General features: G+C 37.2%; 1 protein-coding gene across 2 annotated transcripts in view; it reads right to left on the bottom strand.

Annotated features, from left to right (window-relative positions):
• Positions 1 to 25,723, bottom strand: part of IL15 (interleukin 15) — an 86,764-nt gene that overhangs the window by 39,948 nt on the left and 21,093 nt on the right. The window contains exon 2 of one of the 2 annotated variants that reach the window (XM_082652691.1): positions 15,370 to 15,491. The exons of the other annotated variant lie outside the window; for it this stretch is intronic. Coding sequence (XP_082508817.1) covers positions 15,370 to 15,435 — 66 coding nt within the window. The 5' untranslated portion in view covers positions 15,436 to 15,491. The remainder of the gene's footprint in view (positions 1 to 15,369; positions 15,492 to 25,723) is intronic. 2 annotated transcript variants of the gene reach the window in all.

Here is a 25,723-nt window from a genome sequence, read left to right as displayed (position 1 = left end):
GTATGAATACAGGAGAAAAACTATAATTTCACTCAAATTTCGCAAAGAAACTGAAATGAGCTTGACACTTAGATAACCAAGTCTTTAAAGTATGTTCATAAGATAAGCAGAGGGGAGACAAGGTACAAGCAGAAACCAAAGCTTGAAATAAAATAGGGTGGACTAAACCGATGTTAAGTGCAAATCACAGACATATGCAGAGCATAACAAAACATAATTTATGTGATGCTTGACCATCTGGATCTCCTATTTTACAGGACCAGCGTACATGTCAAGCTTGCACTGTCACCCTCTAATGCAGTACTTTTCACAGCAGTATGTAGTACCAACACAGTCTGGCTATGTAGCAATAAGGCTCGTTTCCATAATGTCCGTGTATAAAATCAGACCCTCTGATGAATGTGGTATACGGACAAAGTTCTGTAGTTCAACCAAACCCAGGCTTGAGCTCCAACTCAGTCAATCACTATTTTGAGAAATAGGGCATGGCAAGCAAAATTATACGCCTCACCTCACCCCCCAAAATCCCACCTTAAATGCACAGATGATGAGATATCACCACTGTGGATATGTGATGTTATACAGCACAGTTGACCTTAACAGGGAGATTATATTGGGGGTTGGGGGAGGCGGGGAGGATGACTAATCTAGTCATGTGAGCCCTTAAAATCAGAGAACTTTTTCTGGCTGGTGGCACAAAGGGAAGCCAAAGAGACTCAAGTCATGAGAAGGACTACACATGACTTTGCTGGTCTCCCACAATTAAGGGAGCCATGTAAGAAGGAATACTGGTAGCTTCTAGGAGTGGTGTGTAGCCCCTGCTGACAACTATCAAGGAAACAAGGACCTCGCTCATACAACCACAAGGAACTGAATTACGCTCACAATGAATTCTGCTGAATTATGCTTGGCAATGGATTTTTTTCAGATCCTCCACATAAAAGCCCAGCTTGGCAAACACCCTGATTTCTACCTTGTGAGACCCTGAGTTATAATAGCCAGTAAAGCTTGTCTGGACTTCTGATCTACATAACTGTGATATAATTAATGGGCATTATTTTAAGCCACTAAGTTTGTAATGATTTGTTACACAGCATAGAAAACTAATACATAGGGCAATTTATTTAACTTCCAAAGCTTGTAAAAAACAAAGATGATAATATAAATCATAAGAAGTTGTAATGAGGAGTAAAGAGATGATGCAGGCAATGTGCCTAGTACAGTATTTAGCATGCAGTAAGAATTTAAGGTGCAATCACTCTACTTTTAAATACTTTATTTTATGAAACTTCAAAGATATCTGACACATTTTGTAAGTCAGCCTTTCTGAAATCCTCTGCAAAATTGTTCGGATATTACTTCTGCCTAGGTCCCCTACACCTTGAACAGACTTAACAGGTCTGTGAAATTAAAATTAAGTTTCATATGAGATCGCATAATAATCAGATGATTCACAAAATATATTTGAAAATCATTTTGGTTAATTTGTATTTTCATCTTATACATGCTCCATGTCAGCTGAGCATAAAAAATAATAATTAAAAAACCAAACTAGATATCCTTAAACAGGATTAGAATGCTGATAAATAAAAGTCAGAAGTGCTCTAGGTTGTAGTTCTCTATTACAATAAAGAACAGCTGAAGAATTACCTAAACCTGTGCAAATCTAATATCAACTTCAGCAAAACTCTCCAAATTTTAGGATCCAAACAGGAAAGATTAAATACTTTGTGAATGTTCAATTTGCTTACATTGTTTGGTCAAAATAATGCATAGCTATGAAAGTGGAAATGTGGATTGAGAGAAAAGGCCAGAAAATTAATTATGTTGAAATATTAGTAATGGGATAAGAAACTAGAGTACTTTGAAAGAGGATAAACCATATAATAAAATTGAAAAGAGAGTGAATCTATGAGACTGCTGTCAGGATGGCAGCAAAATATTTTATATACATGAGCTAAATGGACTTGAGTTAAGGAAAGGTCATTGCATAATAATAAAGGGGTCAATCCAACAAGAGGATACAACATTTGTAAATATTTATGTACCCAACATAGGAGCACCTAAATATATAAAGCAAATATTAAGGGGAGAAAAGGAAAGAAATACAGTAATGGTAGAGAACTTTAACACCCCAATTATATCAATGGATAGATCATCCAGACAGAAAATCGATATGGAAACACTTGACTTAAATGACATGTTAGGTCAGCCATCTGACCTAACAGACATATATAAAACATTCTATCCAAAAGCAGCAGAATATTTAAAAGCCCGAAGATAAGAAATTGTATTGCATTTTCAAGAAAATGAAAGACTCCCTATAACGAGAGACTATAATCGACATATATAATTGCCTATAAACTGGAATATTTTTACTTTGCTATCACTGCTTTTATGTGTTTTTTGTTTTTTGTTTTTTAAACTGGGCAGCACCAAACCAGAAATGGTTAGGAGCGCTCCTGCTTTTACATACTGAGTCTTTTGTTCAATCTGTATCCTGTTAATACTTTTCAGAAAAATTACTGCCACTTCCAAATGTTTGAAATCCTTGTTTTTAGCAAAATGGAGAAATTTGTTTCTGTTTTGCCATACATACCCTCAAGATGAGATATATAAATTATAAAGTCACTGAGACTACAAAACAACAAAGATAGATGAATGCAATAAAATAATATTTTGTTATGTCATTTAAAAAGTAAGGAGACTGGGGCTTCCCTGGTGGCGCAGTGGTTGAGAGTCTGCCTGCCGATGCAGGGGACACGGGTTCGTGCCCCGGTCCCAGAAGATCCCACATGCCGCGGAGCGGCTGGGCCCGTGAGCCATGGCCGCTGAGCCTGCACGTCCGGAGCCTGTGCTCTGCAACGGGAGAGGCCACAGTAGTGAGACACCCGCGTACCGCAAAAAAAAAAAAAAAAAAAAAAAAGTAAGGAGACTAACCAGTAGAAATGACATTGAAACTACTAGATTAAAACAAAAAAATAAAACAAAATTGCTCCCCATCACCACTCTGTGCTCTCTAAGCCTCGGTTATGCACTGAAATAAAAGAAAAATTGAATTAAAATATTTTTATCTTTTCGTCATGAAGGAATAAAAGTGATAGCTAGTCATAGGCAAGATTTACCTCCATTGCTGAACCACTGAAGATCAACTAATGAGACTTCAAAACTCTCAAATTAGCAGATTTTTTCCTCACAGATAGAGACAGAACCTTTACTCATAATGCATCAGTTAGAAGATGCTGCAATATTTCCTTTATCTTACTTCATATTATTATTTGCTAGTAATGGTCACTGAAATACAAAAAAGAAAATGCAACTGCCAGCCATTGTATAAAGACTTACATTTTACCAAATGTGAAATGAAAACTCACCACGTTGCAAAGATGGCCACAACAATCCCTCCATCCCTGTGCCCTTGTACAGTGTGACATCACCACTCCTTCCATAGAAAGGTGAAGTCTATTTTCCCTACCATTAACCTGGGCTGGCCCTGTCCCAATAACTTGCTGTGACTGAGAGGATGTGACAAAAATAAAATGCAACTTCCAAGGCTAGGTTGTGAGAGGCCTTGCCTCCCTGTTTCCTCCATCTTTTGAATGCTTCTGCTGTCTTGAAAGAAAATCCAGCTAGACTGCTAAATGAAAAAACTACATAGAGAGAAAAACTCAGACCACAGCCAGCCCCAAGGTCCCAGACATGTAAGTAAGGTATCTTGAATAAGCCCAGACAAGACCAGCAGAGAAACTGACCAGTCAACAAACAGAATCATGAGAAATAATAAAGCACTGTGGCTTTAAGTCAATACAGTTTGGACGGTTTGTTACCCAGCAATACATAACTGATTGACCATATATAAATTTCTAAATCACAAGATTTAGAAAATATGAGTTAGTATTCTCTTGCCAATATATCCCTCAGTCTATAATATGAAATCATCTAACTTTCTATAGCACTTTGCAGTACTTTTCACAACCTCATTTTTTCCCGAACCGTAACTTTATGAGCTAGTTATTACTATTATCCAGACTTACAGAGAAGAAAACCAAGGCTGATTAGTTCACCTAGCTAATAACTGCCCACAAAACTGTGAGTATCCTCATTAGTCTGTGAGCTACTTTAGCGGGGAGATGTCTTACGCATCTTTGTATCTTAAGCGCATGCAAGATGACAAACAGAAAGTCAATTTTGAAAAGGTTGGATGGATGGATGGATGGGTGGGTGGATGGATGGATAAATGGATGGACGAATCAACCTGTTGTTTCTTCTATTATTTTAAATATTTAAGAAAACTGATATACATGTAGCCCACCCCCATGCCCAGCCCCTCTAAAGTCTCTCTTTTCAATGCTAGTTGTTTTGGCTACTTTTCACTTAAGTTAGTACATAGATAGTTTATATTCCCGGTTGTCTTCTTTTAAGTAAAACCTAATTCATCAATGTTTTTCTCAAAATTTAGTACCTAAATTTTAGTACCTAAAACTAAACACAATATTGAATTTAAAACTACTTTCTGTAATCTGAACTCTGCAACTATAAGAAAGTAATACTCTTCGTAGATATCAAAAGTTTATCTGAAATAAGGTATCATCTTAAAAAAACAAGTAAAATAATGTCTTGGTTCTAATGGGGAAAGATTAAATCTCTCTAGAAATCTGTTGTAAGAAGTAAAATGCCTCGGCTAAACTTAAGATCAATAAAATTCAGTCAGGAAAATATAATTACTCTCCAATGATCTACTTGAATTGAGGGAAATAAATGGACTCATTAATTTTAGCTAGTTTAAGAGGCTTCTTTAAATTATGCCATTGATTTTGGTTAATTTAGACAGAATTAAAGAACTCAAGTTATTTTACTAAATTCTTCCTATAATGCATTTATTTAGGTCAGTTTTAAAAGAATATAACACCCTCTAATCCCATAGTTAAAACATAAATAATCCCTATTCCTTGATGCCAAGTGCAGTTGGCTACAATTATGTGCTGTTTTGTTCTATCATTTATCATGATGCTCTCATAAAAAAAAAAAAGTAGCACTTTTTGTTTCTGTGACACCCAGTAAGTGAAACTTTATTTGCATTAATTTCCTTAGAATTATGAAATTAGGAATTTTCAGAAACTATTATGCTAAATTCTAACCAATATTTTAAAAAACATACCTATATTAATTTTATTGAAATTACTTTTGTATTTAGTCGCTAGAAGTCCTTAGAAAGTAACTTTAAAGGGCTCACAAGAAGTAGGACATGATTTTATAAAATCTTTTTCTGGGAGAAAAACTTTTAATTTAAATATTTATGTCATTTATTTTCATCATACAATTTGATTTTAATTAGAATACTACATATAGTATCCATATTCAGCAATGACTTTTCAAAACATATATATGTTAAAGATTAAGAATTCTAGATCTCTAGCCCAGACATCTCTGCCATGGCTCTGTTCTTTGACAATAAATTCTAGCAGGGGTTTGCAAACTGTGGCTTGATGGGGCAAATCAGGTCACAGCTTTTGTTCTACATTTTTACTTAAAAAAATTAAAATTCGTAAAAGAAGAAACTTTTGAAAGAATATGTAACAGAGACCATATCTAGCCCACAAAGACTAAAATATTTACTATCTGACCTTTTACACGAATAAGTTTGCCCATCCCCGATCAATGGATATTTCCACCTGAGTAGCCTATCACTATCTCAAACTTAATTAATCTAAAATCAAAGTTTTTCTGCCCAGACAACATCCTCTTCTAACTCTCCATTTCTCTTAAATTCAACTGAATTAAACCATGACCCTTGGGTCAGAAATAACCATGGCCAGAGTCTCTGTCTGAGCCCTGATAACCATTTCTATGCTTTTCTGTGTCACCACTGCCATTTGCCACAATTTAATCTAGGTTGGCATCACCTTAAGGCTGAATTCCTGTAACTACAATCTCTATTTCACTCTTTGATTCTGTCTGTGCTCCTCATGGGTTAATTTAAAACAGCAACTTTATTCTCATCATAAATCACTTAAATTTTATCCAGTTTTCCTATTGGTTACTATTGTATGTCTAAATTATATGGCATTTTCAAAGTCCTACTTCATCAGGCACATGCATTTCCAACTTTATTTTCCATTTAAATGGTTGCCAATAAGAAGTTACTTATCTCCCTGCAGCTAGACCCATCACTTTATTGTATTCTACTTACGTTCTACATCTTCAAATATATAAAAAAAGGGTTTTTTTACTATTACTAATAATCATAATAAAAGAATAATTACTAACAAATATCAAGCACTGACTACTTAGTTACTGTGCTGAGCTATTTACATAGTATTAACCAATATTTTGTTACAACAACTTTATAAGGAAGGGACTGCTATTATCATCATTCTAAATATGAGAAATCTGAGGAACAAAGATTCTTGGGCCAAAGTTATACAGCTACTAAGTGGCAACACCAGGGCAGGAAACGAGGCAGCCTGGCTTGTTTCCGTGTTTTTAGCACCGTACTATACTCTTCTCAGAATTAAACCAGTGTGACCTCCTGTTTGGAAAAGTCCTACTGCCTGGCTTTCCTGAGGCTCCTTGAAAATGAAGGTTGGTCTACAGTTTCTTCTACAGTAGAGAGTGAAAACACTACCTGTCTATGAAGGGTAGGCAACAGGTTGCCCTCAGGATCAGAAAGATGTGATGTAAGTAAAATGTTTCAGCCAGGAGGGTAGGAAAGCTAAGAGAAACAAGTAGAAGAAGACAGGTGTGCAACAAATTCTCCATTGAGGGGTCCGTGCCCATGGTGGAATGGGCTGAGGGTGCGTTTGGTAGCAAGGCTTAGTCCTGTGCCCCAACTTTGGAATTCCTGATGGATACCGACAAGAAGGGTAGTCCCACTCCACAGGCAGCCAAATGTGGGAGAAAAATAAAGGCGAGGATTAATTAGGCAGAGAGAAGGACTGACTTAACACACCCAAGGCTCCTCACTGGAAGGAACCCAGAAGTTTCTGCCCAAATCCACAAGAGAACATAGAGGATGGCTAAGGAGAGCCAGACCTGCAGGGGAGAGGTAGTGGTGAGATGGCATAAAGGAAGATGATCCAAGTACAGCAGAGATAGCTTAAAAGCATGGCCTGGATAGGTAGACTGAGGCTCAGAGGATCTGCAGTATCTATTTTTCAAAATGTCCTCCACTCTAAAGAAAATACCTCTTCACAAGGATGTGCATATATTTTTCTGGCATATGTAGCACTAAGCATTATCTCTATTACAAAATCAATCATTTAACAAGTTTTAATAAAACCACAAAGTGGTTTAATATGTATTAAAAGGTATATATCCTTTCTGTATACTTTTTTAATGCACAAATTATAGTCCTGTAGCATGAGCTTTACATAACAGTGAAGAGAAAGCTCAGTGTCCCATAAAAATGTGAACAATGTAAGGTTAGGTTTCCACAGAAGATTAAAATAAACTACTGTGTCAGAAAATTAAAATTAAGATAAGATAGAGGATTAAATAAGTAAGCTTACTAATGGTAGGTGATGGTAATGAGGTTCACGCTTATATGCATCATGACTAGCCCTCAGTATATATGTGCATATGACTAACCGAACAAAGTATTTTGACAACTTTTTGAATATTATGCACATTAGGACACCAAGACAAAAATAAACACGCTCCACATTATCACCTACTATGAGAACTAAAAAAAATTTTTTTTAATTAGTATTTAACTCAACTCCACTCTTCCTTCCTGAGTAAACAGAGCCTTGAAAAGCAGAAGACAAACTTGTTCCTTAATCATGCTGACTGGACGAAGCAAATACATTTTTTTTTGAAGGTGCATGACATACTGAGAGTGGCACACTGAAAAAAAAAATAGGGTGTGAATTAAATCAGCGGTGCTCCAACACCTGCTGTCTCCATTTTACAAATGACGAAACTGAGAGCATCAGTAGCTAGCCTGAGTTAAATACAATGTTCCTAAGTGGTAGAGCTGGGCTTCAAACTCCAGCCAGCCCAATCTCTTTTTTTTTTTTTTTTTTCTGTACGTGGGCCTCTCACTGTTGTGGCCTCTCCCCTTGCTGAGCACAGGCTCCGGACGCGCAGGCTCAGCGGCCACGGCTCACGGGCCTAGCCGCTCCGCGGCATGTGGGATCTTCCCGGACCAGGGCACGAACTCGTGTCCCCTGCATCGGCGGGCAGACTCTCAACCACTGCACCACTAGGGAAGCCCCCAGCCCAATCTCTTAAACACTGCACCAACAGTGCTTCACAATGCATTTCACAAAATTCAGCATCCATTCTCTAAAAAAAAAAAAAAATTCTTAATAAAAGGAATAGAATAATTATTGCTTAACATAATCACATCTTCTTTAAACTAATACCAACTTCAAACCTACTAATAAATCACTGTAAGTGTCCCTGTTGTATTCAGGAGAAAGAATAAGATACCTGGTGGCTTTTCTTTGGAACTTTCTGGAATTTCTGATTAATAACATAAAGCAGAAAAATAAGAAACTCTAGTTATAACCATTCAAAATGATAAGACGATTACTTATAAACTGTACAACTGCTTAACAAAACTAAGCATAGGGCTTCCCTAGTGGTGTAGTGGTTGAGAGTCCGCCTGCCGATGCAGGGGACACGGGTTCGTGACCCGGTCCGGGAAGATCCCACATGCCGTGGAGCGGCTGGGCCCGTGAGCCATGACCGCTGAGCCTGCGCGTCCGGAGCCTGTGCTGCGCAACGGGAGAGGCCACAACAGTGAGAGGCCCGCGTACCGCAAAACAAAACAAAACAAAACAACTTAGTAAGCCTAGTACCTAAGACATCATAAGAACTGAAATGGTAAGTTCTTTGAGATGGTTTGGAACAAAATAAACGATAAATAAAAGTTATATAACCAATGATTTTCATATTCATCATTCTATATCTTAGCAATATGTAAAGGAAATTATCTAACTCACAGGAATAAATATGATAAGGAATATACTAGAGCTATATGAAAATCAATAAAACTAAATTAAAAAGCAAAAAAAGACAAATAATTTGAGAAGTAGACTTTATTTCTGGATAGAAACACTGTGTATTACAGAGATATCATTTTTTCCAAATTATTTCATAAGAAATGAAATCGGAGGTGAAATTGACATTACGATCTTTAAGTTCGTCTGGGAAAATCCACTGGTGAAAATAGAATAATTTTGAAATAGAAAAGTAATAAAGAGGAACTAGACCTAGTGGATGTTAAAATTTATCACAAAATGAAAATAAGTTTCTCACTGAAATACTGATAGCTGACTCAATGAAATATCATAACACTGAATCTTAAAGCAGCAGGTGAGGGAAGAGTTATTATTTAACAAAGTTTCTATGAAGCCATTGATTAGTGATTTAGGAGAAAAATTATATTCTCATCTCACCATATGATAAATTCATAGAGTGAAAAACAAAAAGACATCTGAAAAAATATATATAAGTAAGAATCTGATTTCTGGATAGGCTTTAAAGCAATTTAAAAAAAATAATAAATTGACAGATTTGACAAAATAAAAATTAATACGTTCTATAAGTTAAAGTATAATAAAATGATAGGGTGAACAGAGTGAGAAAAAGTGAAATAAATATGTTAAAATGTACTTGTTCCTTATATATGAAAGCATTATAAAATTCAGTTAAGAAAAACAAAAATATATCTAAATATAAATAACAAACAAATAATTTCAGTGAAAATGCAAACAACAGATGAACACTTTACGGAATCCAATACCTACAGTAACCAAGAAAGCAAATTAAAATGAAATGCATTTCTCACTTTTCAAATTTGGGAAAAAATTACATTTTATTGACTTTTGGGGGTGATCTCTATGTATACAGATGTCAAATTATAACACTGTACAGCTGAAACATATAATTAAAAAATAGTTTATTATATATTTTTGTAAAGGTAATGTATTTACACGATTGAAAAACAAAACAATAGGAAAAGGTATTCATTTAGAAATTGTACCCTGATTCTTGTCCCTGTTAACCTATTTTTCCCTTTACCTCCTCTCTTGATTTAGGCAACATTTTTAGTTATTGCAAATGCTTGAAAGCTTCCTTATGAAATGCAAGCAAATCTAGAAATATATACTTATATTCCCACATTCCTTAAATAAAATTAAATAACAAGTAGCATTTTACATGAGGTTAAATATTTTTTATGAATCAAAACACTATTTGTATTTTCTTATGCAAACTGTTCATTCATCTTTGCCCACTGTTCTGTTGCTTTGTATTTCTCCACACTTCCACAATTCCTAAAATATATTTAGAGAGAAAACTCCTGGTGATTTGAGAGGCAGATATTTTTTCCCTGCTTACTATTCTCCTTTAGAATTTCCCCAGAGTTTTTGATTTGGTTTGGTTTGGTTATTGCCAGCAAAAGGATTTTTTTTTTTAATGAGTCAGATTTATCTTTTTATCTTTCTCTTTCTCCTTTAGATGGTGGAATTGAGTAATAGAAAAATTTCAGCTAGATTCTTTTGGATTTTCTAAGTATTAAGTCATTTACAAATAACAGTTTTACTTCCACCTTTCTAAGTTTCATAGCTCAAATTTCTTTCTCTCATCTGGCTTTGTTAACTAACAACACCGGTACAGCATCACCAGCAGGGGTGAGAGGTGGACACACTTACCTTGTTTGTACTTTGAGCAGAAGTAGCAGAAGTGCCTCTAGCGTTTGGTCATTATTTACAGTGCTATCACTGGGCTGAGTCTGCGCGTGTGTATGTGTGAACACACGGTCTGTCAGTCTGCCATGCTTATAAAATGTTTAACTCTTTCTTTATTGAGCTGTCTCTCTTTTTTGAAACGTCCAGAATGGCTGTTGAATTTTGTCAAATGAGTAGAAATTAACATGTGATTTTTTTTCCCTTAGATCAACTATTATGATGAATTATTTTAATAGAATTCATAATCTTTCATCCCTGGAATGAACCCTACTTCATCATGATATATAACCCCTCTAATGAGCTGCTGCTAATAATTTTCTGAAGAGTTTTTCATTGATATTCTTAAATAAAACTGGGAATAGTTTTCTTCTTGTGAAATTCTGACCAAGTTTAGGTGCCAATGATAGTCTCCCTTCATTAAAATAATTTGAGTTTGTATTCCTCTGGAAGGGTTTAAATCACACTGAAATAATCTCTTCTTGAAAAAAAATCATTGGATAGGATGTAACTTGCAAATGATGCATACTGTAATATCTAGGTAACTAATCTTGAGTTGTAATCTTGAGTTACAATTTTAAAAGTTACGTGTAATATTTAAGGTAACAAATACAAAGAGTAAAACGCAATTAATTAATGAAGTAGTAGAGGAAACAGCGATAGTAAAAAGTCGATTCATCCGAATTAAGGCAAGAAAGGAAGAACAAAACTACGTAAAGAGATGGGTCAAATGGAAACAAAGAGTAGACTGGTAGATATAAACACAGCTATATGAGTAATTATATTAAATGAAAATGGATTAAATGCTCTATGTAAAAGACTAAGATTGCCAGATTAAATTAAAAAGAAAAATGTAAAACCTGTGGTTTTAGAAGGCACACTTGTAACATAAGGGCAAAGACAGGCTGAAAGTAAATGGAAGGACCAAAAAGCAAATCATTACAGTTAAAGGACTAAAATTATTCAGTGTTTATTATCTGACAGAATTCTGGCTGTTAAAATCAATACCAAAAAAATAATTCTTAATTTATTTTCTCAATTCTCAATTGTGTGAAATTCTCAATTGTCTGAAAAATAAACGATACACTTTTTGAATAACTCAGGAATCAGAGAGGAAATTCCAATGGAATTCAGGCAAACAATAAAGATATGAAATCATCATTAGGCACAGAAAAAGGATTCTATTAAATAGAGCAATTCCGGGAAGCAAGAGACGGTAAAAATGGGAAAGCAGCAGGAAAGGGGTGAAGCCCATAGAAGAACGTGACGTGGGGCTTGCCATTCCTAAGTGCGCAGAGCTACAGAAGAGTCACCCCCAGACAGAGGAAGGGGCGAGAATGTGTTACTAATTCCTGCATCCCATTGGTCAAAGATTAGCCAGACAGCCCGTTAACTTGTCCACATTTCCATGTCAGGAGGAAACCCCGGGCAGGAAACTCAGGATGTGAGCAAGTGCACCCACCCCACCTGTCAGGATGTACCTTGTGGAGTCCATCAGAGATTACAAGAAGCTGCTACGCACCAGTTCTGACCTCTTCCAGCTTTGTCACTGGAAGCTACCACTGAGGGACACAGCCCCTTCCTACCAATGCATTTCCCTCCTTTTTGAAAGATGTGCTTTCTGAGATCTTCCACCCATGGGCACAAAGAATTTTTCTCCATTTCTCCCAGCAATGAATCCCTGTTCAACCTCAGTCCCCACTCAGAACTGGGCTCTTTCCTTCTTGTTGGTGATTGTTGGCAGCTGTCATCACTGGGCCCCCTCCATACTTCCATTCCTCTCTGTCCCTCCAGTGGAACTTCCTGTGCAAACTCTCTAGCCTCAGTTGCTTTTGCCTATACTCCACATGGTTTGGATTTTAGAGCTTTTCACTATCTCTGAGTTTTGCTTTAGACTTAGTTTGTGGGTCTTTCCACAATCCCATTCTACATGATTTCCGAGAGAATTACATTTGGTCCAATTCCCTGCTCATTATGGAACCAGGAAGGATTGTTTTGTCCATTGCCAGATGAATGGATAAAGAAGATGTGGCACATATATACAATGGAATATTACTCAGCCATAAAAAGAAATGAAATTGAGTTATTTGTAGTGAGATGGATGGACCTAGAGACTGTCATACAGAGTGCAGTAAGTCAGAAAGAGAAAAACAAATACTGTACGCTAACACATATATATGGAATCTAAAAAAAGAAAAAAATATGGTTCTGAAGAACCTAGGGGCAGGACAGGAGTAAAGACACAGATGTAGAGAATGGACTTGAGGACACAGGGGGGGGAAGGGTAAGCTGGGACGAAGTGAGAGAGTGGCATGGACATATATACACTACCAAATGTAAAATAGAGAGCTAGCGGGAAGCAGGCTCATAGCACAGGGAGATCAGTTTGGTGCTTTGTGTCCACCTAGAGGGGTGGGATAGGGAGGGTGGGAGGGAGACTCAAGAGGGAGGAGATATGGGAATATATGTTTATGTAGAGTTGATTCACTTTGTTATACAGCAGAAACTAACACACCATTGTAAAGCAATTATACTCCAATAAAGATGTTAAAAAAAAAAAAGCTGTTAATGTCAGCACTGATGAGGATGCAGTGTCACCAAGACTCACAAAGGGATGACAAAGATATACATTTGTACATATTTTCTGGAGTATGTCTTGAGCACCATTAAAATATTTATAACTTTAAACATTTTAATTCTCCTCCTAGAAAATTTTCCTAATAAAATTTTCAGAAATCTGGTCAGGGATTTATTCAAAAATATATTTACTGAAGTATTATTTTAATAACCACCAATTAACCAGATTATAATCAGTTGTGATATATTTTAAATTGGAGTATTATATACACATTAAAAATAATATTAACTTATGTAGTATCACAGGGAAATGTCACAGTTTACTGTTAAATAGACAACAGTACAAGGCAAATTTTCAATAATTTTTATATCAACCATGTAGAAAAAATAGCCCTGGAAAGAATCATGTAATAAGCTGCCTCTTAGTTATTGCATTACTGGTGATGTTTTTCCCACTTTACACTTTTCTATAGTTTTCACTCATACTATAGTGAGCACGTTACTTTGATAATCAGAAAGATAATAAGAAATAAAACAAAAAAATAAAATCTTGAGACCCTTCCTCACACCAGATAAGAACAGCTATCACAGGCCTCCACAAATAACCACAACATAATATGATTATTTAAGTACCCAAAAGGAAGCTTCGGTTTTTAAGTACCACAAAGGAAGCTGCCCTGAATTTTTATTAAGAATCCCTAAACTCAAGAAACAACCTACTCAAAAACTAGGAATCAAGGAGAATTCTGAGAAAGAGAAAGCACTTTTTTATGACTTCAAAACAACTCAGGGGAGATTCCTGTTTAATTTCTTGCATATTTCAAGTATGATTTCACTTAAAGAAAATTCCCCTGGCTTTTGCCCCAGAATTGATCATAATGGATTTATAAAAAAGAATATGTTTATTTTCACAAACAGTGACAAGACAATTTAAAGCTATGTTGCTATTACAAAAATGTCCCAATTCTACTCCTCAACATCCAAAATGCCCTCCTGCTTCTTTGAGCCATCAGTGGTAGCAATACATAAAATGTGTTTAACCCTAAGACTGTCAGTAAGTTATTTCTTGAGTTTAGGGGATTCCCTATAAAAAATCTAGGAAACAGAGCAATTTCAAAGAAGCACATGAAGTTAGAGGATATGTTTTACTTTGTAGGCAATTATAAGCAGAGGACATTTTCTTCACACTTTTTCTTCCAGTTTATATTTACTTCATTATTTTCTGATGCCAGCAATGATTGCACAAGAGAGGAATTACTTGTTTCCTCTTAGGATTCTTATAAAGAGTTTCACTTTTCATAAACCCCTGTATTTACTCTACTGCTTATCCTGATATATACAAATGATTCAGAAATTTTTCTAAAGGAGTTAAATATTATAACTGAAAGTAAAAATTAAATGCATGTGTTCACTTTATCAAGAAGTCAGTTCCTTTGATTTCCATTTCTGCAGCTTTATTTTGTTTAGTTCTTGAGACTGTACTTGATTTTACATCATTCTCAAACATTTTTCAAAAGTTTCAAATAGTCATTCAAGAACTCTAATCTACATTATTCTCTAATTTCCTTACACTTGTAAAATCATTCAGAAATTTGATAGTTGCATTACATTTATTATTTAATTTTAAGCACCCCAGTTCCTTTAAAATTAACTTAATAATAGAAAAAAGTGAGATGCAGAATGTCTTCATCTAATATGCCAAGGGTTGGCAAACTACGACCCACAGGCCAAACTTCACCGGCCATTTGTTTTTGTAAATAAAGTTTTGTTGGGACAAATCCATGCCCATCCATGTCTACAGCAATAAGGGCAGAGTTTAGTAGTTGCAACAGATATCATTTGGCTGGCAAAGCCTGTCTGGATTTTTTCAGAAAAAATTTGCCCACCTCTGTTATGTGCAGTGTTCTCTGTCCTCAGAAAATGTTTTCAACATTCTATAACAAATGGCATTTTCTTTTTTAACTAAGATGCTCGTTTTTTAAAATTCTGGATATATATATAACATCCCAGGTTTGCCAGATCTTCATTATTACTAATTATACATTATTACATAAACGGGTCTATGCTGTATGATGTAATTCTTAAAAGCTTTACTTACATGACCTCCTGTACATTTGCTATCTTTTAACACTGACTTCTTTGTTTCCTGTGACGTCACCAACATAGCACGTGATGGGACATTGTTTTAAAGAACCACATGACCATATGTAGGAATGGATTCTGTAGGAATCAAAGGTAGGATACAAAGATTAAAAATTATGTATTGAATAATCTTAACTTCCTTGAATTTATGATTACTTCTGCATCTGATGATGCTAGAAAAGACAGGAAGACTCATGGAGAAAGCTTCAGAAGTCAATAGAAACTTTTTTAAATTAAGTTTTCCTAAAATCTTCAGTCTTCCTCAGAATTTAACTCACATCCATGTTGACTATAGCTGCTTCATTTGAGAAAAGAAAGTATCATATATCATTTAAAATAAAGATTTTTTTACTCTTTCCCTGGAACTGGTGACCAGAACCAAATGTTGGGGATAAAGAAGCATTAAGTTTCCCACATTCTAAAAAGAATTTTGTTGCTAGGTCCAGCAACCTGCTCCAGGGAGAACTCAGAGGTAGGCAAACCCTTACTATTTCTACTACCTCCAAACCATCAACTCCACCCCAAGACCCCATTCCCAGTCCATATACGGAAGACTAAAATACCAGCATGGGAAGGGAAAGGAAATGATTGGAATCACCAGCGAGGAACATGATGGAAAATGCTATGGGATTATACACAAGAGACTGTGCTATAAACTGAATTGTGTCTCCCCAAAATTCTTATGTTGAAGCCCTAACCCCCATTGTGATGGTATTTGGAGACGGGGCTTTGGGAAGTATTAGGTTTAAATGAGGTTATAAGGGTGGAGCCCTCATGATGGGATTAGTGCCTTTATGATAAGTGACATCAGAGAGCTTGCTTCCTTCCCCTCTCTCTCCACCACATGAGGACACAGTGAAAAGGCAGCCATCTGCAAGCCAGGAAGGGAGTCCTCACCAGAGAACTCAATCATCTGGCATCTTGATCTTGTACCTTCCAGCCTCCAGAAGTCCAGGTGTGCTATTTTGTTATGGCAGCCTGAGCTGAATAATACAGACTGGCATCGCATCCCCTGACTAAACGTCATATCAGCTCATGAGATGGTTGATTTGTTCTTAAACCTACATGACTAAAGAAAAAAATAATGAAGAAAAGTATCAAATTTTGTTTCCAGGGTTTGATCCAGCAAAACCGTGTGAGTTTCCCATGGATCAAGACTGGCCTCCTTGCAAGGGGACTCAAAATCAGACCTGGTGGGCTGTACCACCAGGGGAAACTGATGAGAGGGTAGGAAGAGGTTAAGCCTAATCACCTACAGAGGGCTGGTGTGGAGGCCACTACAGGTGTGTGGAAGAACTCACACACATGGCCCACAGGAGAGCCCAACTTTGGAACCTCCTACACAGAAGCTTTCAATGATTCATTCTTGTTATCCAGGAAGAGAAGCAACAACCAACAGAGGATAGCCTAGTTCAGTCAGGAGCCATTTGGCCCGTCTGCCCTATGCCACCCTCCCAGTCCCCAACTTCCTGCAGTTAAAATCAGAAGGAGGTTAGAAAGCATGAAGACGTAGACCACACCCTCTTCCCCCAATGGTCCCACAGGCCCAACTTAAGCTGAGGGAATATATGGAGATGAGACTGGAATTTTAAATGGACTAGACAATTCAATAATTGGAAGTGACCAAAATGCTATAGGATCTGACACTTTTGCAAACGGATAATTACAAATGGATTATGAGGGAAGTCGTTCCAGAAACACTGAAGAGTTAGCATAAATAGGTCTTTGATACCACCTGTTACAGAGGAAAAGGGAAGAGGCAATGATTGTTCAGAAAAGAGTAACTCATTTTGGATCAATTTAAGGCAAACTGCTATTCCATCATTTCTCCACTCTCTAGCAATGACTTTTCTAGTTTATTCCCTTTCAAACTCTCTTTTTAACAATCTCTCACCTCATTCATTACTATTACATAATAATGAGAAGAATAATAAGAATCCTTATGAAACTTTTTGTTGAAAGAAAAAAAGATTAAGGTTTTTGAGAAAAATGTCTATTCAATTTAAAAGTTGATCTTAGACACAGCCATCAATCTTAGCTTTTTGTTTTTCTTTTTTTCTTTTTTTGCTTTCTTCTCTGCATCATGTTCATATAACAGCCAACTCCTTAGTCCTGGTTTTACTTCCCACTTCTATTATCTCATAAGAACTTTTTCTTTGAGATTTTTCTTGGATATTTTTCCATCCTCTCTACAAACCTTCATCAACTCTATCAGGCACACCTAAGAGAGACCTCTTCCTTGGACATTTTTCCTCTTCAACCAAGAAATAAGCTTCCTTGATAGCCCCACAACTGACGAATTCTGCAGGAGGCATGAGTATGAAATTAGCAAATACCCTGAAAGGCACAGGATGGGCACTTAGACCCATCTGATTCTCAAATGGAAAGACCCTGAGAACTGCTATGGCTTTTTGGCTACACCTGTTTACCCGGAGCTTCAAAAAGGAGGATGAATACCAACACCTAAGTCTGTGGTTTAAAGCTAGATGGACTCCTGCCTTCCATACCCTATGTAGTTTAATCTTTCAATTATTAGCAATAAGGGTTAATGTTTCTAGGAAGATAGCAGGCTAGCTTCTTCAGGAAACACCTAACAAGGGGTAACCAAAATATTTAAAAAACAAAAAACTTCAATTCAGCTCTGCTGCCATTTTGCCCTAATAATCTGCCTCAAGTTAAGTGACATATTCTTGAAAGCGCTATAACCATGCTCGTTCTCCATCACTGCACAGCCATGATAACAGATTAAGGCTGACCTAATCAGATTGTTGGCCTCTATGTGGCCAACCACATGTTTGGGGAAATTTGTCTCTTATATTGGACTTTAATTAGTACATATTAAATGGAATTAGAAGCAAAGAATGTTAGATACTCCAAAGAACGTCCAGCCAGGCATCCATATTTCATAGAGGAGGAAAAAAAAAAAAAAGGTCCCAAAGAGACCAAATGCCTTTCTCTGACCAGCAAGGGTATCTAAGAATTGATATACATTTTCATAAAAGATGCAAAGATGCTATTCAGAGTTGTAGTGAACACTGAGGCACTCATTACCCCAGCTGAGAGCTCAGAGCTGAGCCTCTCTGCAGAAATGCCCTCAGTGGAAGACAGCTGCCCAGCACAAGGTCACAACCCCTCCCTGGGGGCCTGGCCTCCTTCCCTGGAGTTGGAATATCCCTGAAGGGTCATCACAGCTTCACAGCACTCCCCGTGGGACTGACTGGCTGAGGCTTCTGCTGCAACTGCATCCCAGTTCAACTTCTCCCTCTACCCACTTACTTCCACTCCCCCTCACTTCCATCAAGTGTTGTTCCTGAGAACATGCCCCATTGAGTCTCCTGCATGTACATTTCTATCTCAGAGTTTGCTTCCCAGGGAACCCAACCTACAAAAAGAGTATATGCTCTTTCTTGAGAAAATGTATGGTTGAGAAACACTTGGATTAATCTGACATAGATTATGGCGGGATCCCCTTTAATTTGACAATGTGCACTGTGAACCTCCAATGAATACACAGAGTCACCGGAAGTTATTTAGTCTCAGAAGCCACTTTTTACATTGAACATCTTCTGAGACTTGTGTTCTGTGGAATATGTTCTGGGAACCATGAATGCAGTTCACTCTAGCTCACATGAGAATATAATTGTTAAAGTTACTCATGTCAGTATTTCCTGTAATGGCAAAAGAATGGAAATAACAATGGAGGAATGATAAACAATAAAAAACAATAGAGGAAACAAAAATAACAATAGAGGAATGTTTAAATTATGATATGTCTATTTAATGAAATATTATGCATCCATAGAAAGAAAATGAGAAATTCTTTAAGTACTAGAATGAAAAAATATCCAAGGTATATTTTTCAAGTCCAAACAGCAAGGTTAGGCAGTAGTATGTAAGTGTTTTTAAAAAGGGGAAGGATTAAATATATGTGTACATTTTCTTGTGTGTGCAAAAATATTTGTAAAGACAAATACTAGAAAATGATAGCGCTAGTTGTTTCTACAGGAGGAAATTAAAAGCACTTTGACCTTTGAATTTTAAATGATAGAAATGGATGACCTCTTCAAAAAATTAACATATTAAAAATTAAAAGCAAAACACTGTAAAGTAATAAATAGCAGACATTTAAATATTTTGTCTAATCATATATGAAGAAACTCTGGAAAAAAATGTATAACATCCTCTACAAAGTTACTTAGACTGTGAACTCCTTCAAGGTGGGAACCATATCTTATTCATTTATTCATAAGGGCTGAAGCCTAGCAGAGTGCCTGAACCAGAGGAGCCAATCATTTGTTTGCTTTTTAATTGAATCCTATTGCTTCTAAACAGCAATAGATTTAAAACAGCCCTTCCTCCCTCCCTCCCCCCCTCCTTCCTTCCTTCCTTCCTTCCCTCCTTCCTTCCTTCCTGTCCTTCTAAAAACAATATTTTTTTTTAAATGTGGGATCCAGGGAAGCTCTAGAAATGGAGACAGAACTGCACATCCTCCTAATGTATTTTCCTGTTTGGTTTTCCCCTTATTAGCCTTTACCCAGAAACATTTAAAAAGTATCTGAAGCTGTGCTGTCCAATACGATAGCCACTAGCCATATGTGGCTGTTTTAAAAGAAACGTAAATTAATTAAAATAAAATAAAACTAGAAACTGACATCCTCAGTTGAGCCGGCCACATTTCAAGTGCCCAAAAGTCACACGTGGTTAGTGGCTACCATACTGGACACAGCAGACAGAGAACATTTTCATCACTGCAGAAACTTCTGGATAGCACTGACCTAGGTATAGTACAGAAATTTGTTTCAGACATATCTGGGTTGAATTCCAACTTAGACACTTACTAACGGTAAGGTTTAGGGAAAGTTAGTCTCTCAGAGCCTCAGTTTCCTCATCTATAGAATAGGGAAAATAAGAATACTGGATCATTGTGAGGTTCACGTGAGCTCCTTCATGCAGACTACATAGGACACAGTGAACACGTAAAATGTTACCTCAGCCATCATCACTACTGTGAATGTAACACCTCACCAAGAACCAGTCATCTCATTCCTCACAATCGGGCTCTTCCACCCCTCCCATAGGACTGGAAAGAGACAAAGTGGTCTTTAACATCCTCACAGTCTAGTTCAGTGTTATTCAAGTGCCAGTTTACAATGAAGAAAGCTTGCACTGGGAATTCCCTAGTGGTCCAGGCGTTAGCACTCCTTTCTCACTGCCGGGGCCCCAGGTTCAATCCCGCAAGCTGTGCAATGTGGCCAAAATAAATAAATAAATAAATAAATTTAAAGAGAGAAAAAAAAGCTTGCTCTAATTCCTTCTTCAGAAAAGTCTTACTAGGAAAAAAGAAATGTCGGATGAACTAGTCAGATGAACTAAACATGTGCTAGTGATGTGGTGAATTTACATTCTGGGGCAAGCTCTTTATTGGGTCAAATTCTGGGAACAAACATTTTCATATGTTAGATTGCAGTGGTCTAGTTGGGGACACATAAACCCCTTGATAGGATTTTAAAATTCTCACAGAGAAGTCTGTTAAACTTTTCCATGAGTAGGGCAAAATCTAAGACAACAGAATTGAAGGGGAAAAGACAGTTGGGTCAGTCCAGATGAGGTTTTTATAGTGAGTATACTTGAGCTCAGTTTTGAAGAACAGAAACATCATGATGAGGAAAGAAAGAGAAGTGGAGAAGAATAACAAAGGAATAATACCCAGAGAAAGGAAAGAGAAAGATGGGAGAGAAGACTTGTAGCTTTAGCCTTTCAAGAACAAAGCAATATTTTCCTTGTATCCCACAAGCCAAGACATTCCCTTGTTAACTTATGGCTTCCGAAAGAGAAAACCAGAGAGACTTGAATTTAGTAGTGGCCAGCTTGGGCCTTTTTAGTCCTACTATGCAGTATCTTCATATAACTGGAATATGAAATATATATAATTTTAAACTCTAAAATTATACATGGAAAGCTATTTTGGTGACTTTCTGACCCTTCAAATATTTGCAGTTAAAGATAAATGAGCCCCAAACCAAAAAGTTCCTAAGTATGTGTCTATAAAATGAATGTTTTGCTTTTGCCTTCTTCAGCTATTTATATAAAAAGATCTATATAAAAATTATTCTTCATCATAAAAATAAGCCAATCATTACTAAACAGTTTTCCCGTTCTGCCACTATAGAAAATTGTTTAACGATTAAAGTGTATGTTGTGATTTATAACCGCCATAACGGCACCAATCTCTACATGATTGCTTGGTGCTGCCACGGAACACGTACCTCATCTGTTGTAGCATGAAATGCGCCATGTGACAATTTATAATGATGCACAATTTCTTATTACCTACTGATAATAACCTATCAGTGAAAACAACAGCTTAATTATATAGCACATCTCCTGCTGGCAAGTAACTGGATTCAAACATCTCTCTCGCTTCTCACCAATCCCTAACAGAAGCAAAGAGGTATGATTACCACAATCCTCAGAAACAACACTTACAATTAAGTAAAAATAAAAAAAATTTTTAAAAAAGCTAAGGCAAAGCTGCTCTTTTATTTATTAAATACAGATGTACTTTAGACCAATAATTCCTCAGTCCCCTGTTTCCAGTTCACTAGAGCTGGTTACCATTCTCCTATTGTTTTATTTTTCTTGCTGATTAGGCCTCTGGTATTTCCCATTCCAAATATTTGGCTCTTTATGAAATGGATCACATGATTTACCCTGAACTTTGAATCCCTGAATCAACACCGTGGCCACAGATTTGCTATAGTAATCCCAAATGTCTTGTTTCTACGGCATTGCTGGTGGGCTGCTTCCTGACAAGCAGACTAAACTTCTCAAGTCTACAGAGCAAAGCAGTAGTGCTTACAAAACTCCTAGGAAGCTGGCTGTCTCTATTAATAAAGTGTATTTAAAATCTGGCAGAGGGACTTCCCTGGCGGTCCAGTGGTTAAGACTCCGGGCTTCTACTGCAGGAGGCCCAGGTTTGATCCCTGGCGGGGGAACTAAGATCTCACATGCCGCGCGCGTGTGGACAAAAACATAAAATAAAATGAAATAAATTTAAAATCATGTAATTGTGCCTCCTTTATAAAAAAAAAATTGACAGAGTGCTTACACTCCTGAGTTCTAGTGTGGACCATGTGGCTGCTGGCCTTCTTTTCCCTGGACTGGATGGTAGAACTTGTCTACCTTTTCAGCACTGCTGGTTCTTTCTTCTCCACCAGGGCTGTGTCCTTACCTGGGACACAGCTAACAGAATAGCTACCCCCAGATGGGGAGACTTAATCAGTTTTAGTTCTTTACCTTCTCTTTCATTGGTCTCCTTAAATATTCTTATTTAAATACTAGTTACTAAAACTACCACTATGAATAGATTGCCATTCCTTTATTCTTTCTAATCTTTGCTTTCCATTTTTCTCTGCTTTCTACTTCTTCCATGCTCCTCAGCTTTTGTGCCAAGAAAACGGGCTGTAGAGACATCATCAAATATTCAGTGTGCCTCTACGGGGTTGAAATACTCAATTATTTCTATGGGATTACATATTTTTTATAGTCTTTTAAGATTCTGACCCTTTTTGCTGGGTGTACTTGTACAGGATACCCAAGATGACTGTATTTTTGTAAAGTGTTAGATTTCTTTTGAGGGCTTTTTTGTTTGTTTTCAGAGGGGGTTATGAAGAGGTAAATGTGGGTAGCTGCTTCTTGCACCAGAGCCATCCCTAAATAACAGAGGCTGCATTATTAACTTAAATGACCAAATTACTCACAAGAAGATACTTTGACAAACATGGAATGAGAACAAAGGAAACTGTAAAGTCTTGAAGAATATATCTACAACATAAAAAATTATCACCAGGGAAATCCCTGGTGGTCCAGTGGTTAGGACTCTGCACTTCCACTGCAGGGTCATGGGTACGATCCCTGGTCCGGGAACTAAGATCCCGGAAGCCATGTATGGCGCGGCCAAAAAAAAGAAAGAAAATTATCTCCATTAGGCTATAGGACATAGCCTTCTAAACAATTAGCATTAAATGTGTCACTACCATGTGCTGGGACCACAACATTAATTTTTATAGAAATAGAATGTGTCTCTTTGGACTCGTGTAAACAACGGCGGTGGTCACCATCTTTTCTTTTACTAGACTCCATACACAATACCATCTTTCCCTTCTATTCATCATTAGAACGTTATGATGTTCATGTAATATTGAGATTGAAGGCTCCTTGATGAAATCTGGAGCCTCTCTAACCTTATCAAAACCATGGAATGGACTGGAAGCCTACAGACTACAGCCCTGGTCTTGCTTCTGTCTGTAGACAGCTATGTGACCACAGCAAGGTAGTTCATGTTTCTTAACCTTCGTTTCTTTATCTTTAAAATAGGGAGGTGTAATTGGATGGTGTCTAAAGTCCCTTCCAGTGCCTAAGTACACCTTAATAAAGGTCACAGGTCAGTTACCAGCATATTGTCAAATTCATCCATGTTATATTAATCCTCAATACCATCTGATTTGAACCTGAAGGAATTCCTCTGGTCTAAACATCTTAATATTTCAGAAGAGAAAAAAAAGTGAAGAGAAACTGAATGTCTTGTCCAGTGTTACACAAATAGGTAAAACTGGGGTCTACCATGTGTCTTGGAAGCCCAGTTTAATCCTTCACCAGCAGGTCATTCAGCTAATAGGGAGCACAAGGCACGTGCTCTGCACTGTGCTGCTTCGACATATTAGCTTCAATTACAAAACAGGTCTACTCATCCCTAAAATCTAGGGTTACAATACGCTTGGGGCTTTCAACCCCATACGTAATGATGATAACTAAAGGGAAGTATTGGTAGATTTTGAATCATTTTAATTTCACACCTTAGATCTAACAATCCTGCACCAGCAGCACCACTGGCAAAATGTTGCTCCAATGCCACTTACTTCACTCCACTTATTTCCAAATAACTACTTTCTTGAGTCAGAACAACTCAGGTAAACATGCCACCCATAACTTCCCTGAATAAACTCTGCTTCTTTCTCACTGTCACCCAATTAACAGCTTTCTACCTCTGAGGAATGGGGAAGATGGAAATTTCACAATCTCCTTTACACTGTGGCCACGACACCACACTCTGGCTTTTATACTGGGACCTCTGGGATCTTGGTCCAATGTGGCTTCATGATAATAATGGCAAATATTATTATATATTTACACATTTACTGTTTCTTGAATAAATCGGTTGGGAGGAAGGAGAATGATTCATCTTAGGCAGTTCCTAGTTAGATTAAGGATCAGCAAGGGCAGCTTGCTCCCTCTTTGGAAATCTGCCTGATGGGTTCTGGAGAAATCAGATGGTTTTTAGAATGCCAAGGCATGCTCAGGAACTAATTCCACATCTGGGAAAATCCGTTGAGAGACAGAGGAAATTGGATCTCATTTTGGCAGCCCAAAGCTAGACAGAGTTGGGGACCAGAAGTGGAGGATGAGATGAGGAGGGAGGTTCTAGTTGCTGTATCCTGTTCCCTCCCTCCTCTTCCCTGAAAGATAGGATTAGGAGATGCCTGCTTCACTTGACTGACACTTGCTGGCTGGGCCTGGATTGTGGGGCACTCAGAAAACTGTCAACATAATTGCATAAGCCCATACCCTGAGTCCAAGTAATTGCTCTTTCCATCACTACTACCAGACAGTGGGGTACCAACAGCAAGAGACTGGGAAGGATCCTTTGGAAACAAGGTATCGGAAGAGTGGAGAGTTGTGGAGCTGTTAAATCCAGAGGCAACAGTAAAGGGTCTTCAACCTGAAGGGTGCCCCAACCAACACATTTGGAGAACCACAGCTACAGCCAAGGGCTTTGTCTTTTGGCTGATAACATTAGGCTAACAATGATCTCAACTGAAGAAAGACAAACTTATAGGGAAGAATATATAGTGGGAACTCCATAAAAGAGTGACAAAGCCTGGAAAAAAGTAAGCCAGATGGGGAAAGCCTACGGAACAGATAAGAATTTAAACCAGAATTTTTTAAAATAGTAAATTCCCTGTAGAACAGTAAGAAGTATTTTGGAAACATGAATCAGGAGGAAGAAATGATGAAGAAATAACTGGGTATAATAAATATTTTAAAAATAAGTGATAAAGTAAGGAATTAAGTAAATAGCTTGAATGCCGGAATGAATACTGCTGGACAGTGAAACAATGAGCTACACGGTTAGATCAGGCACTGTCCTCAGAGGCTTCAGGGACAAACGACTAGAAGGGGAAAATGAAGGAAGACTCAAACGACATAGAGGATGAAAGCAGAAATTTCAACTTCTATCCACTTGTGGTCTG

Source organism: Grampus griseus (assembly GCF_964374135.1).
Source record: "Grampus griseus genome assembly, chromosome: 4".
NCBI classification, from domain to species: Eukaryota; Metazoa; Chordata; class Mammalia; order Artiodactyla; family Delphinidae; genus Grampus; species Grampus griseus.
The sequence above is the reverse complement of the archived record's forward strand: the minus strand, read 5'-3'. Positions and strand labels throughout refer to the sequence as shown.